The sequence below is a fragment of the Tyto alba genome, unplaced genomic scaffold, assembly GCF_018691265.1.
Source record: "Tyto alba isolate M040663 unplaced genomic scaffold, T.alba_DEE_v4.0 Super-Scaffold_36, whole genome shotgun sequence".
In the NCBI taxonomy this organism is placed as follows: Eukaryota; Metazoa; Chordata; class Aves; order Strigiformes; family Tytonidae; genus Tyto; species Tyto alba.
The window spans coordinates 234,717-248,731 of record NW_024881311.1 but is presented as its reverse complement, the minus strand read 5'-3'; the positions used below and the strand labels follow the sequence as shown (position 1 = coordinate 248,731).

The 14,015-nt window shown below is 53.2% G+C and overlaps 1 protein-coding gene across 1 annotated transcript; it reads right to left on the bottom strand.

Moving 5' to 3' along the window:
- Window positions 1-3,498: 3,498 nt before the first annotated feature.
- On the bottom strand, window positions 3,499-5,783 carry LOC122154272 (translation initiation factor IF-2-like). The gene is made up of 3 exons (XM_042801621.1): window positions 5,048-5,783; window positions 4,026-4,097; window positions 3,499-3,551 (listed from the first exon to the last, which is right to left on the bottom strand). The coding sequence occupies exons 1-3, from the start codon at window positions 5,376-5,378 to the stop codon at window positions 3,499-3,501; spliced, it is 456 nt and encodes a 151-aa protein (XP_042657555.1). The 5' UTR covers window positions 5,379-5,783.
- Between the last annotated feature and the right edge of the window lie 8,232 nt (window positions 5,784-14,015).

Sequence of the window (14,015 nt, the reverse complement as noted above, 5' to 3'; positions counted from 1 at the left end):
ACTCACCGTTTTCGCTTCCTCCACAGGTGGAACACACAACAAAACACCATCCCAAGCAGCATGGAGCCCAGGACTGCCATGGCACCCTCCACGCAGTACTCCATGAAGTTTCCATGACCCGCAGCATTTGCATTTGTCTTGCCACCCACACCTGGAGGAACAATGCTCTACTTTAGCGTGTCCCGCACGCTACTGGTGATCTCACAGGAGGTCTGACGTTGCCAGGAAACGTTCCTTCGCACTTGCTTGGCCTCCCTGAACCGGTGAACGTCCTGGGGCTGCACCGTTTCCTTGGTTTCGGTAGAAGCCAAGGAAACTCCCAAGGCCGTTGCAAATCAACGCGCTCTGGAGCCTCTCTTTCTGCTCTCAGCTTTGCTTGCACTCTGGGGTGGCCGTAACCCAGTTTTCGCAGTGTCCCCGGTCTGCTCCCCCTTCTCGGTCACCTTCCGCATTTGCGCACAATTTCTGCTGCGCTCGCCCACCTCCACTCTACGAGGCTCGCTGCTAGTGCTGCTGCATGGAGGCTCTCCCTGGCCCTCTGGGACAACTTGTCCCACTGAACTGAACTCATGAGGCCAAATGGAGAGCACGTCGGGGAGCACAGCTCCCGTTGGACCGATCGACCCTTTGAGTGAGATGGACAAAAGCCATCCCTGCCTCAGGGAGTGCCACCCCCAGCTCTCCCTCCCCAGCTCCGCACCCACACCCTGAGGGGACAGAGTCAGGCCCTCTCGGGAGACACCTGAACCTCGCCCTCTCTCTTCGCCTTCCCTCCAGCATGGGCCCTGCTTGCACACCGCCTGCTTTTGGGGACGCGTCTCCCACTTATGGCCCCCTGCCAGACGGCTCAGTACCTGGACTGCTTCGAAAAACTTCATATGTCCCTGCGCGGTGGGCGTTCCCGGGCTTGGACAGAACTGCATAGAAACCAGAGAAAGGGAAAGCCTCAGAGAACTGGGGACGCGTCTCCCACTTATGGCCCCCTGCCAGATGGCTCAGTACCTGGACTGCTTCGAAAAAATCCATATATCCTGGCGCGGTGGGCGTTCCCGGGCTTGGACAGAACTGCATAGAAACCAGAGAAAGGGAAAGCCTCAGAGAAAGGCAAAACCTCAGAGAAAGGGAAATGGCTCAGGCGCAGAGGTTGCAGGAGGATGGTGGAGGTTTCCCCAAAGCCTGTGCCCGACATGTCAGTGCATCCCTTTGGACCTCAGGTCACAGGAGGGATCCCCCGCTGCCGTGCCTGGGGCCTCTAGGGACCCAGGGCAAGCTCTGGCCTGCAGCTATTGCAGGGGGGTACGTTCCATTAAGAGTCGCATTTCCCATCATCTGCTGAGCGTGGCTCAGATGGTCTTGTTCCCCAAATGACTAAGTTCTGAAAGTCCTGTCAACGGGGTGTGGTGGGAGGTGAGCATCTCTCTGCATCCACGGAGGGTTACGAGGGAGCATCTCCCCGGCGCGCTGACGGCAAGCGCCTCCACAGCCCAGAGGTGACCGGCATCCTCAGAGAGCCGGTCCTGGCTGCTGCTTTTGAAGCACTCGCTCTGTACCACCAACTCTTTTGGGTTGTGCTGCCGACAGGACGCGCGGTAGAGGGCACTGGGGGAAGAGCCTGAAGACACGGAGTGATTTTGATGCGTGGTGCTGGAGGATCAAAGGACGGCAATTACCTGGGAGGCCTGTTGACTGAATTGCCCCCGTTTTTGCATCAGACACTCTCACTGCCTGACTGCGTCCTCCCTGAAACGCCTCGTTCTCCACAGTCTCTTGGTCCGTCTCTTTAGAAAGAAAGAAGGACAATTGAATTAGAAGTAACCGTTCCTCATCAGGAACACAGTATCTCCAGGAGGCCATACTTCTCAACATCCCTTCATGACGCTTAGAAACAAAGCCGGGACATTTGGGGGTGTACCTAGTGCCTAGTCCCAGTGACATGTCATTCATGGAGGACAATTTAAGCACTAGACCCTTTCCACTTTAACCAGCAGACAGAAAATCCTGACCTGCTGGGAGACTAGGAGGTTGCACGTGAGCTTGTTCGCATTCCACTTAGTGCATTTTTGGCAAACGGCAAGATGATGGTAAATGACAGAATCTGTCAGAGGGGACAGGAAGATGCTGTAGCCAGTTCAGCTGGGGAAAGAGCCCTTCTGAGCAGCACTTCCCATCGTGTCAACTCCATCCCACGGTCAGGGTAACAGACACGCATGGTGGACTGAAGCGCCAGCTCTTGCAACCATACTCTGGGCATTTTCACAAGTGGCACTGACGAGCCCGCAGTGCCCCGAAACAAGAGGACAACCACAACCGACCGATCCAAAGCACGACTAGACGCAGGCGCAGCTAAACCAACCGAGACTGAATTCACAGCCCTTCATTTGAGCTGCCTTCAAGTTTGGCGTCTGGCCTCAAGCTGGGTGTCCAGCTTGTACCTTTCCGTGGCACTGAGGTGTCACCGACCATCCTCAGGCATCAAGAACGACGAGGCTGGACCGGGTTGTGAAGGTGGGGCTTCTCCGACCCTGGCCAGGGCACGCCTGCAGCCCTGGCAGTGTCCTGCTGCTCTCAGCTACCCCAAGCTGCCTGCGCATCCTCTCCGCAGCCCAAGGGCACTCTCCCCTCGGGTGGGCGACCGGCGGGGTGCTGGCCCTCTCATGACTTGTCAGGAACCAGCTCCTTGGCAAGTCTGTCACACATTCCAGGCGTGAGGAGCACCAGTTCCTGCCAGCTGGGTACCAAGGTCTGCCCAGAACAGCTCTGACCCCGGTAAGGCTCTAACCGGGGCAGCAGCTGGTCCTGGCACTCGGTTTGAACCGCGACTGGCAGCAGAGAGTCGGGCATCTCTGCAGCTCGCCAGCGCCTGCAAGGCTGTGAAACTGAGTGTGGCCGCAGTGAGGCTCTGAGCGACCCCCTCCTCCTGCTGTGCAGGCTACGGCTTGTCCATCCACGCCCCCAAGACCTCCGCTTCCCACGGCTTCTGGTGAAGAGCAATCATCTCTACCCACCATGTGCTGCTTTGTCCAGTTCCTTCAGGACTCCCTCTAGGACTTCTGATGACCGCGGGGAAGATTTTTCCATTTCCGCTCTGTACTTGGCTCTCGGAGGACCTGAACGGAAATCACAAAGTTAAATTTCTGGCAAATAGACTACTGGGAATGAGTGCTTAGTCTGTGGTCAGTCGAGACTGACCACTCACCCCTGCGATGCCAGGTGAGCTCCAGCGCAGGATCCATCCGAGAAGCGGGAAGAGCCCTCCCTGCACCCACATCTGCAACCAAACACCCACGAGAAGTTTCCGTCACTGCGCTGGGATACAATACACTGACACAGCTGAATAGCAGAACATAGAAGGGCATCACGTAACGACCTGGCACACACAGTGCAGGTCGTCTGCATTCTCACACCCGCAAGAGATGCCTCGCCCACATTTGGCCTTTGAGCTGGCAGCTCCCAAGGGAAGCAAGAAGCCGGGACGTACCCACGCGATCTCCCTGAGCGTCAGCCCTGGAAGCCAGGCTGGGAAGCTGGGTAGCCATCGCCTCCAGCCACGTCTGTAAACAAAGAGAACCGAGAGGCTCCCATGAACTGTATTTCACTATACAAAACAATACAGGGGCGTGAAGGCAGTTCAAACAGGGGATTGCTCCATGGCACTCGTCCCCCCCCTCCCCTCAGGAGCACTGTGCAGACAGGTACTGGGGGCCTGGGCCACGCTGATCCAGAAGGAAAGCGTGCACGGAGGTATCGCTCCGGAGAAAGGACTCCCTGCCGCTCACACCAGCTCCAAGAAACTCAGCCCAGCAAGCCCGCTGGCTTTGCAGCAGGCGCTGGAAGCAGCGCAGGGTTGGAGAGGCTGGCCCAGACAGCTTCCCAAGGCAGAGTGCCCTGGGGCACATCAGCGAGCCCAACACATTCGCCCCCTGCTCTTCCGCACGGCGGAGCGTCGGCCAAGAAACTGTTCAGTTCAGTGTTGTCCTGGGCACAGAAAATGAAAACCTAGCTGCTCCCTCATTCCAGTGACGTACCTGTGGGATCGCCCTGAGGCTCCCAGAGAAGATCCGGCGGAGAATTCGGGTGGCCACTGGCTACGGGCACAGCTGTAATCAAGCATGTTCCCATTAGATGTGGGGATCTGCTTCTTTCTGGGTGACCTGCACTGACTGGAAGGGGCTCAGGTAACGACAGGGGAGCCAGCTGTGGGTGGAGGTTTATTGCCGAAGCTGCCGAGGGGCCTGGGTGACCTGTTTGCTGCACCTGGAGGCTTTCAACAGACTGTTCTTTCCAGGCCACGTGCAACAACACCCCTCAAGGCCCAGCGGATGGACAAAGCTACGTAGGGCCCCTGGGGATTTTTCTCACGGGGAGGTCTCTTCTGTGCACAAAAGCAGCCCACGTGAAAGCAGCGGAGGAAAACAGCGATCACTCATTCACACGTCTCGTGGAGAAGAGAGCCCTGGCCAGGCAGAGGCTGCTGCAGCAGCGCTGCCCTGTCCGGTCGCCATCTGCTCCCCGGGCTGTGGGCTGGGGACGTGTGTCCCACGGGGACCCGGGTTCGCCCAAGGAGAGGGAGCACTGCAGGGCTGGGGCAGGAACGCTCCTCTTTTCTTTCCTGAGCGGCCAGATCTCGCTCAAGGCCGGCCGGCCCCAAGGCTGAAAGCCGGGATGCCGCTGGGGAGCGGCAGAGCCACCAACCTGGGCCCATCTGGCAGCGAGCAGCCCGGGGAAGAAGTGCTCCCGCGGGCTCTTGCCTGGCTCCTGCAGTGCTGCTCCGGCCCTGGCACACAGCCCGGGGGAAGGCTGCCCCGGGGCAGGGCGGCACAGGGCTGGCTCGAGGGACGGTTGCTCCCCGCCGCCCCCGGCCCCACCGTTCGTTCCCCTGGAAAACGCCCCCACAGCGGCCGCAGCCCCCTGCGCCTCCCCGCAGGACATCTGCCTCCCACTGCCCGTGGAGCTGGGCACGGCTCCCCCGGCCCGGCCCGGCCCCGCTGTCACCCCGAGGGGCAGTGGGTGCCGGGCCGCGCTGCCAGGGCTGGGTGCTGGCCCTCACCTGCCCGCACGCCTAATCCCCGCGCTCGCCACCGCGCACCGCTGACACGCCGGGCTTGCAGGGCCACCAGGACGAGGAGGAGGAGGCGGGTGGGGGCCATGGCCCCCTGCGCCTGCCCCGCGCCGCTGCCGCTGCCGGCACTGCTGAAGCGGTGCCCGCGGCACAGCCCTCCAGCGCCGGGCGGGGCCCGGCAGGGCTCTGTGACGTCAGAGCCCGGCCTCCGCGCGTCACCGGGCCCCTGGGGCACCGCCCCTGCCCCGAGCACCGCCCCCGGCCCGCCCCGGCCCCCCCCGGCCCCTCGGGAGGGCGGGGGGCGCCTGTGCCAGCCCATTGCTGCCCCCGCGGCGGGGCCCTGGCAGGCGGGGGACGCTCACCTCATGGCCCTGCCCCGGGGGGGAAGGGTCAGCTTGGAGACCCCCGGAGAAAGATTCCGCCGGGGGCGAGAAAGACGTTCTCTGGGTCTGGGAAAGGCAAAGGCATCCCTCACCGGCAGAGCGAGGAGATGGCCTGCTTGGAGCACGGGCACCCTGCACACCTCGGAGGGGCTACGTTGCCAACTTGGCCAGCAAACTCAAGCTCCGCGGCTCCTTCGCGGAACTCGCCTCCTTCTAATGCTAAAAATCCCGCCGGCAGGTCAGAGAGAGCCTTGTCCGGGGGAAGAGCCTTCCCCTGGCTGGGGCGTGCCACCACACGCGTTGTGGCAGCAGTGGCAGAATTGCACGGGAACTACTGTGAAGAATGTAACATAAAGCATTTTACTTCAGCCATGTCAGAAACAAGCTCATGTATATTAAAAAAAAAAATAAAAAAAAGTTTTATTGGGGACAAAGTCAGTGGAGCAAAGAACACAGTGCTGGGCGCAGTGGCGCAGTCTGCCCCAGCTGGGGCTTCTTTCTGTAGAGCCTCCAGGAGATTTCACTGGTTGAGCGAAAACGGCGGGTTTTCTCCTCTTGACACCTGCCCAGCTCCTTTTTCTTGGTTTCTCCGAGGCTGTCTCTCTCAGTACTTTTCCACTGCCTTCTCGGGTGGTTAGTGTGTGTGTGTGTGGGGGGGTGAAGTCCAGGTTCCTCTCCATCAGGAGTTCTTTGCTTAACCCTTTTCTGCTGGCTGCCATTCCTCCCCAGCCCCCCCATCCAGATTCCCCTTTACATGACACCTAACCACAGACCCCACCCCCCCATCCTCCTTGCTTGCCCAACTCCCCACAATGCCCAACCATATGCCTAACTTGTGATCACAAAAGGCTTGCTTAACTGTTATAATTTTAACAATACTGCTTTAATAACAGTAACTCAATAAAAGGAATTGTTTAATCACTTTTAGCGAAAGCAAAATTCTTCTGTTACTTCTCCCAAACCACCCCTTTTCTTTTTAATACCATATTTTGCCTGAGCTTACTAACACTTGTCTCATTCTTTTCTGAATATCCTATCTTTGTGGGCACCGGCTGATGCAGCCATTTCAGGGTTTACCGGCATAGCTGCTATTTGCATCCCCTCAATAACATGAGATACTAGCCATATAAAGCAGGGTATTAAACATGGTAAAAACAAGCAGCCTGTGACAGCACAAAGGACGTAAAATACAACCTTTTCCCACACTCTGATGTTGGACATAACAATAAATCACTTGTTGCACGGATTTGCCGCTATTAGAGCGAACTAGATCAGGATGATGAGCGGAGGTCCAGTATAACATAGAGTCCCACCTCTCATGCCCATGGGCATGCAGCCCACAGCTGAGATAAAGGTCTTCTTGGTGACGAGCACAGAGGTTAACCCGGTCTTGCCCTCTACTGTTTTCAAATGTAACAAATCCGTGTTTTAACAGTCAGTCAATTCAAGTGCAGCTCCTTTGTAGCCACTTCCTTTGTTTCTAAGCAAATGTTTTTCGGCACTTTCTGTCAGTGTCCTTCCACCGACTCTCAGGGACATCCCAAATTTCGGGGACTAACCTCCTTTTCCCACAAATCAAGGTTACAGTTCGTGCCCCTTCCCTATACTCACAGTCCCTGTTACAGTTATAACACAATTTTCTCCATATACAATACCACCTGTGGTTACACGTTTCACACTCACACAAAACCCACGCTTCATGAAATTCGTGTATGCACTCGAGACATGGTATTACCCTAATAGGTTGATTTTCTAGCAATGCCCGATCTAACCCAAAACGCTCATAGTCTATTACCAAACAGCTTTTTCCCTGATATCTTTTTGTGGTTCCCCATACAGCGAGTAAGTAAATTTTCAGTGTCACGCCCGAACCCAGTCCCCTCCCGACAAATTTATTTAGTCCTTTTGAGGTAGACTCGTAGTTATCACTTGATGGTACCACAGTCCACTCCCGAGGCTTTTCCACCGGTCCTTTTCCTCGGGAGGCAGGAGTCCACCCCTTTTCTTTTGTTCGGATCGCTGTCTCGGTGGTCAGCAGCACCTGAAATGGACCTTCCCACTCGGGAGTTAAGGATTGATCGTTCCACACTTACATACTGATTTTCTACTTCTGTGCTGACAATATCCCTGTTATTACTCATAGATGGTAATCCAAACATCATTTCATAGGGAGAAATTCCCAGGTCTGTTCGTGGCTGAGTACGGATCCTTAATAAGGCCAACGGCAGGCATTTAATCCAAGGCGTCCGAGTCTCGATCATTAACTTAGTCGAGGTTTGTTTTGAAATTTGATTCATTCTTTCTCCTCTTCCAGAACTTTGAGGGTGCCACAGGGTGTGCCACGCCCATTCGATCCCTAAAGCTTCAGATAGTTGTTGTAAGATTTTTGAAGTGAAATGTGTTCCTCTGTCTGAGTCTATTCTTTCCATTAATCCATAGCTGGGGATAATGTTTTCCAATAACACCTTGGATCCCACGCTTGCCATTGCCCTTGGTGTGGGGAATGCTTCCACCCAATGAGGTAAGTGAGCCACTAATACCAACAGGTACTTCCACCTTTGTATTTGAGGTAGCTCTGTGAAGTCTACCTGGAGGCTTTGAAAAGGCCGTATGGCTAGCTCCCATCTCCCAGCCACCTTTCCTCTCATTACCTTTTTGTTCACTTTTTGACAAATCAGCAGCTAGTTGTTTAGCTGCCGTGTTTATTCCTATACACCCATATTCTCTAAGAAAAAATCACAAAGCGCTTGCATTCCCCAGTGTGTTTACTGATGCATTAATGACAGAAGTTCTTGTGATAATGTTTTGTTTAAAATCTGCCTTCCATGGACTGGTAAAGTCCATTTTCCTTATGGATATTTTTCACCCCCTATTTTAAGTATATCCTTCTCCTCTTGTTCTGTGAAATTCCCGACTTAATTCTCATAATCCCCTGGCGTTACTACTGCTGATGACTCTGTAGCTGTTTCTCTGTCTGCTTGATCTGCTAAGTTATTCCCCCTTATTTCCATCGATGCTCCCCTCTGATGCCCTCTCACACGCACAATTGCAATTTCTGAGGGGAGATTCAGGACTTTTAAAACTTCTCTAACCACCTGCTCGTGTACTAGCTCCTTCCCTTTTATATTCACAAGCCCACACTTCCCCAAATTTGTGGACTACTCCAAACGCATACTTTGAGTCTGTGTACACTGTCCCTTCCTTATGTTTCAAATATGTCCACGCCTGTTTCAGGGCATAGAGTTCACAGACCTGCGCTGACCACCCAGCAGCTATTTTCCCTTTTTCTAACACTCCCATTTTCTGCCCATAGATAACTGCATAACCCGATATTCTTTTCCCTTCTAGGCATTGAGAGGACCCATCAATAAATAGTTTTTCCCTATAGGGCAAAGGTTCATCTAACACTTGTTCTCTTGTTGTTGTTTGATAATTAATAAAATCCAAACAGTCATGTTCTGGTTCCTGAACACCCTCCCCATATAGAAATAGGGATTAATATTTTTAGTTGTTATTAACGTGAGCTCTATCTGATTGTCCTGGTTGGGGCTGGACTAGAGTTCCTGTTGGTTTCAGTAGCTGGAGGAGTGCTGCAGCACAGAGACCCCAGGGGCTCCCCAGGGCCCAGTGCCCTCACCTGTGTGCGGGGGCGGGGGGAGCACAGCTGGAGGGCTGGGCCCCGATTGGCTGATAGTCCATGTCATGTGACATTGTGCTCACCATATAAAGGCAGGAGAGGGCTGTGGGGTGTTGCCACTTCTGGGAGTGTGGCTGTGGTGGCTTTGTGTTTGGGATTGCTGGCTGGGAGCAGGTGGGTGTTGGTTGGCGGGTGGTGAGCAGCTGTATTTTACATTACCTGCTGATACTGCTGTCAGTGTATTATTCTGTTACTGTTATTGAACTGTTTTTATCTCAACCCGTGAGTCTCCCTTTGCCCCTCCGATTCCCTCCCCATTCCCAAGTGGGGGGAGGGTGGGTGAGCGGCTGTGTGGCGTTTAGCTGCTGAGTAGGCTCAAACCACAACAGTCCTTTTTGGCGCCCAAGGTGGGGCACAAAGGGTTGAGATAACAACAGATTTGATCTGTGAGTACTATCAAGTTTGTTATAATGCCGACTGCACATCCTGTTACAATGTCATTTGCTTGGCTCCTAAAATCATGGGTTTTGTTGCTGCAGTTGTGTTATGCATCCCATTACTTACTATATGTAGTCCCCATGCTGCTGCTTATTACCCGTGGGAATTGGATTAAGATTTTTGCCTTGCTGTATTATGTAACTCTAATTTATGGCATGATAAAATCTTCTGTCATGGGAGTTGTGGGGCACCTACTGGAATGGGTTAGTAACTACACCCTCCACCTTTTCTCCTCAGAAAGCCCACCCAAGGGGGAGATACCTTTTTCCATCTTCTCCAAGCTACTTGCAAGTATACTTGAGAATGCTGAGAACTCTGAATATCCATGGAATGCTCATATTAACGTTGTTGTCTTGTTTCTGGAAGCTGTAGTGTTCCTGAATGTGGTTCAGGTTCTGTTTCGGGTTAAGCAACTGTTTCTGAATACCACCCAGAGGTCTACCCCAGGGTTGCAGAGTTATGAGTGGCTGGGAGTGTGGGGTAGCATGGGCAAGTACCTAGGACAGTGGGGACCTCCAATGTTTTGGAATTTCACCCCTGAACAAGTGCGGGATCCTGAGAAATTAGTAAAATATTTAGAAAAGGTGTGCTGTCATCCTGACACCTCAAGAGAGACGCAGATCATTGCAACATGCTGGGGCCTGGCCCACGCCTACCGAACCTGCTCACCACTCTGCAGTACCCTCAAAAGGAAGACGTCTCTGCATCTGCGAGCAAAACAACCGGCACTGCAACCACTCTGACCCCCCCACCAGGCACTGCAGCCACTCCAACTCAGGTGACAGACACTGCAGCCAATCCGACCCCTACGATAATTACTGCAGGTGAACTGGAGCATCAATCCACAACAGTATCAGTTGCTCCCATACAGAAGAAGAAATACACTAAAAAATCCCCTCGCATTGTAAAAGGTGATGATGAACCAGGGCCGTCACAAGAACAGGAGGAGGAGGCAGATCCAGTGGTAATCACCCGATCCCTATCCCTGAGTGAACTACGACACATGCGAAAGGATTTCAGTTGCCATCCAGGCGAACACCTCCTTACCTGGCTGCTCCGATGCTGGGATAGCGGGGCCAACAGTGTGGAATTAGAAGGTAGAGAGGCCAGGCAACTGGGATCCCTGTCCAGGGATGCAGGCATTGACAAGGTTATTGGAAGAAAGACACAAACGCTCAGCCTTTGGAGATGACTGCTGTCAGGCGTGAGGGACAGATATCCCTTCAAGGAAGATCTTACATGTCATCTAAGTAAGTGGACTGCCATGGAGAGAGGCATCCAATACCTGAGGGAACTGGCTGTGTGGGAGATGGTTTATTATGATCCAGACGATGCGCGGCTACCCACAGACCCAGATGAAGTCCAACACACCCGGCCCATGTGGCGGAAGTTTATACGGAGTGCTCCATCATCACATTCGAATGCACTAGCAGTATTTGACTGGAGAGACGAAGAGGGACCAACTATGGATGACTTGGCTCGCCGACTCCGGCACTACGAAGAAAGTCTCTCTTCTTCCATTGTCGCAGCTGTGGAGAAACTGTCACAAGAAGTCCGACAACTCAAAGAGGACATGTTCTACTCTCCACCTCCACAGACTAAGGTCTTGGCTATCAGGAGCAAACGACTCCCTACTCAAGCGAGACGATATACGCCATGGGAGAACCTATGGTATTACCTGCATGACCATGGAGAAGATATGAGTAAATGGGACTGGAAACCCACCTATGTTCTAAGAGAGCGGGTCTGAGAGTTGGAAGGAAGAATGGCTACAAATCAAGGTTCTTCCAGGATAAGTGCTGCTCCGGTCTCAGCTAATCAGTTACCCAAACAGCGTAGAAGAATTGACTTTGCTCCTGATCCTATGAGGAGAACTTCTGAGTCGTACTTACAAGAAGTGAGTAACCAGGATGAGACCGAGGTTCGCACAGACCGCACTAACCCCTTCATCAACAGTGGATACTATGAGCAGCATTAGAGGGGCCCTGCCTCCAGCCAGGTGGAGGACAGGGACAGTCGTGTTTACTGGACTGTGTGGATTCGATGGCCTGGCACATCGGACCCCCAGGAGTATAAGGCTTTGGTGGACACTGGTGCCCAGTGCACCCTGATGCCGTCGAATTTCCAAGGGACAGAGGCTATCTGTATCTCAGGAGTGACAGGAGGTTCTCAACAGCTGACTGTGGTGGAGGCTGAGGTGAGCCTAACTGGAAATGAGTGGCAAAAGCACCCTGTTGTAACTGGCCAGGAATCTCCCTGTATTCTTGGAATAGATTATCTCCGGAGAGGGTAGTTTAAAGACCCAGAAGGGTACTGGTGGGCTCTTGGTATAGCTGCCTTGGAGACAGAAGAAATCAAACAGCTGTCCACTCTGCCAGGGCTCTCAGAGGATCCTTCTGCTGTGGGACTGCTGAAGATTGAAGAGCAGCAGGTGCCAGATCGCTACCACAACTGTGCACCGATGGCAATATCGCACCAACAGAGACTCTGTAGTTCCCATCCACCAACTGATTCGTCAACTCGAGAGCCAAGGGGTGATCAGCAAGACTCGCTAACCCTTCAACAGCCCTATATGGCCAGTGTGGAAGTCTAATGGAGAGTGGAGACTGACAGTGGACTATTGGGGCCTGAATGAAGTCACACCACCGCTAAGTGCTGCTGTGCCAGACATGCTGCAGCTTCAGTATGAACTGGAGTCAAAGGCAGCCAAGTGGTACTGCCACAGCTGATATCACCAATGCCTTTTTCTCCATCCCTCTGGCAGCAGAGTGCAGGCCACAGTTTGCTTTCACCTGGAGGGGTGTCCAATACACCTGGAACAGACTGTCCTAGGGGTGGAAACACAGTCCCACTATTTACCATGGACTGATCCACACTGCGCTGGAACAGGGTGAAGCTCCAGAACATTTACAATACATTGATGACATCATTATATGGGGGAATACAGCAGAAGAGGTTTTTGAGAAGGGAGAGAAAATAGTTAAAATTCTTTTGAGAGCTGGCTTCACCATAAAACGGGGTAAAGGCAAGGGCCCTGCAGAGGAGATTCAGTTTTCAGGAATCAAATGGCAAGATGGACGTCATCAGATTCCAATGGATGTGATTAATAAAATAACGGCGATTTCTCCACCAGCTAGCAGAAAGGAAACACAAGCTTTTCTAGGTGTTGTGGGTTTCTGGAGAATGCATATTCCAAATCACAGTCAGATCGTAAGCCCTCTTTATCAAGTGACCCGGAAGAAAAAATAGTTTTTATGTGGCCCTGAGCAGCGGCAGGCCTTTGACCAAATTAAACACGAAATAGTTCATGCAGTAAGCCTTGGGCCAGTTCGGGCAGGACATGATGTTAAAAACGTGCTCTACACTGCAGCTGAGGAGAATGGCCCTACCTGGAGTCTTTGGCAGAGGGCACCAGAGGAGACCCGGGGTTGACCCCTGGGATTCTGGAGTCGAGGATATAGAGGATCCAAAGCCCGTTATACTCTAACTGAAAAAGAGATACTGGCAGCATATGAAGGGGTCCGAGCTGCTTCAGAAATAATTGGTACAGAAGCACAGCTCCTCTTGGCACCCCGACTGCCGGTACTGGGCTGGATGTTCAAAGGGAGGGTCCCTTCAACACATCATGCAACTGATGCTACGTGGAGTAAGTGGGTCACACTCATCACACAGCGGGCTCAAATAGGAAGCCCCAGCCGCCCAGGAATACTAGAAGTAATCACAAATTGGCCAGAAAACAAAGATTTTGAAATGTCACCAGAGGAAGAGGTGACCCTGAGCTGAGGAGGCACCGCCATATAATGACCTACCAGATAATGAGAAGCGCTATGCCTTATTTACTGATGGGTCCTGTCGCATTGTAGGGAAACATCGGAAGGGGAAGGCTGCTGTGTGGAGCCCCACACGTCGGGTCGCAGAAGCTGCTGAAGGAGAGGGTGAATGCAGTCAATTTGCAGAGGTGAAAGTCATCCAGCTGGCCTTAAGTATCGCCGAGCAAGAAAAATGGCCAGTCCTTTACCTCTACACTGACTCATGGATGGTGGCAAATGCTCTGTGGGGGTGGCTGCAGCAGTGGAAACAGAGTGGCTGGCAGCGTAGAGGCAAACCCATCTGGGCTGCCAACTTATGGCAAGATATTGCTGCTCGGGTAGAGAACTTGTCTGTGAGAGTACGTCATGTAGATGCTCATGTACCCAAAAATCGAGCGACCGAAGAACATCGAAACAACCATCAAGTGGACCAAGCTGCTAAAATTAAGGTAGCTCAAGTGGATCTGGACTGGCAACATAAGGGCAAAAAGTTTATGGCTCGATGGGCCCATGATACCTCAGGCCATCAAGGAAGAGATGCAACATATAGATGGGATCGTGACCGAGGAGTGGACTTAACTATGGACATTATATCACAGGTTATCCATGAATGTGAGACCTGTGCTGCC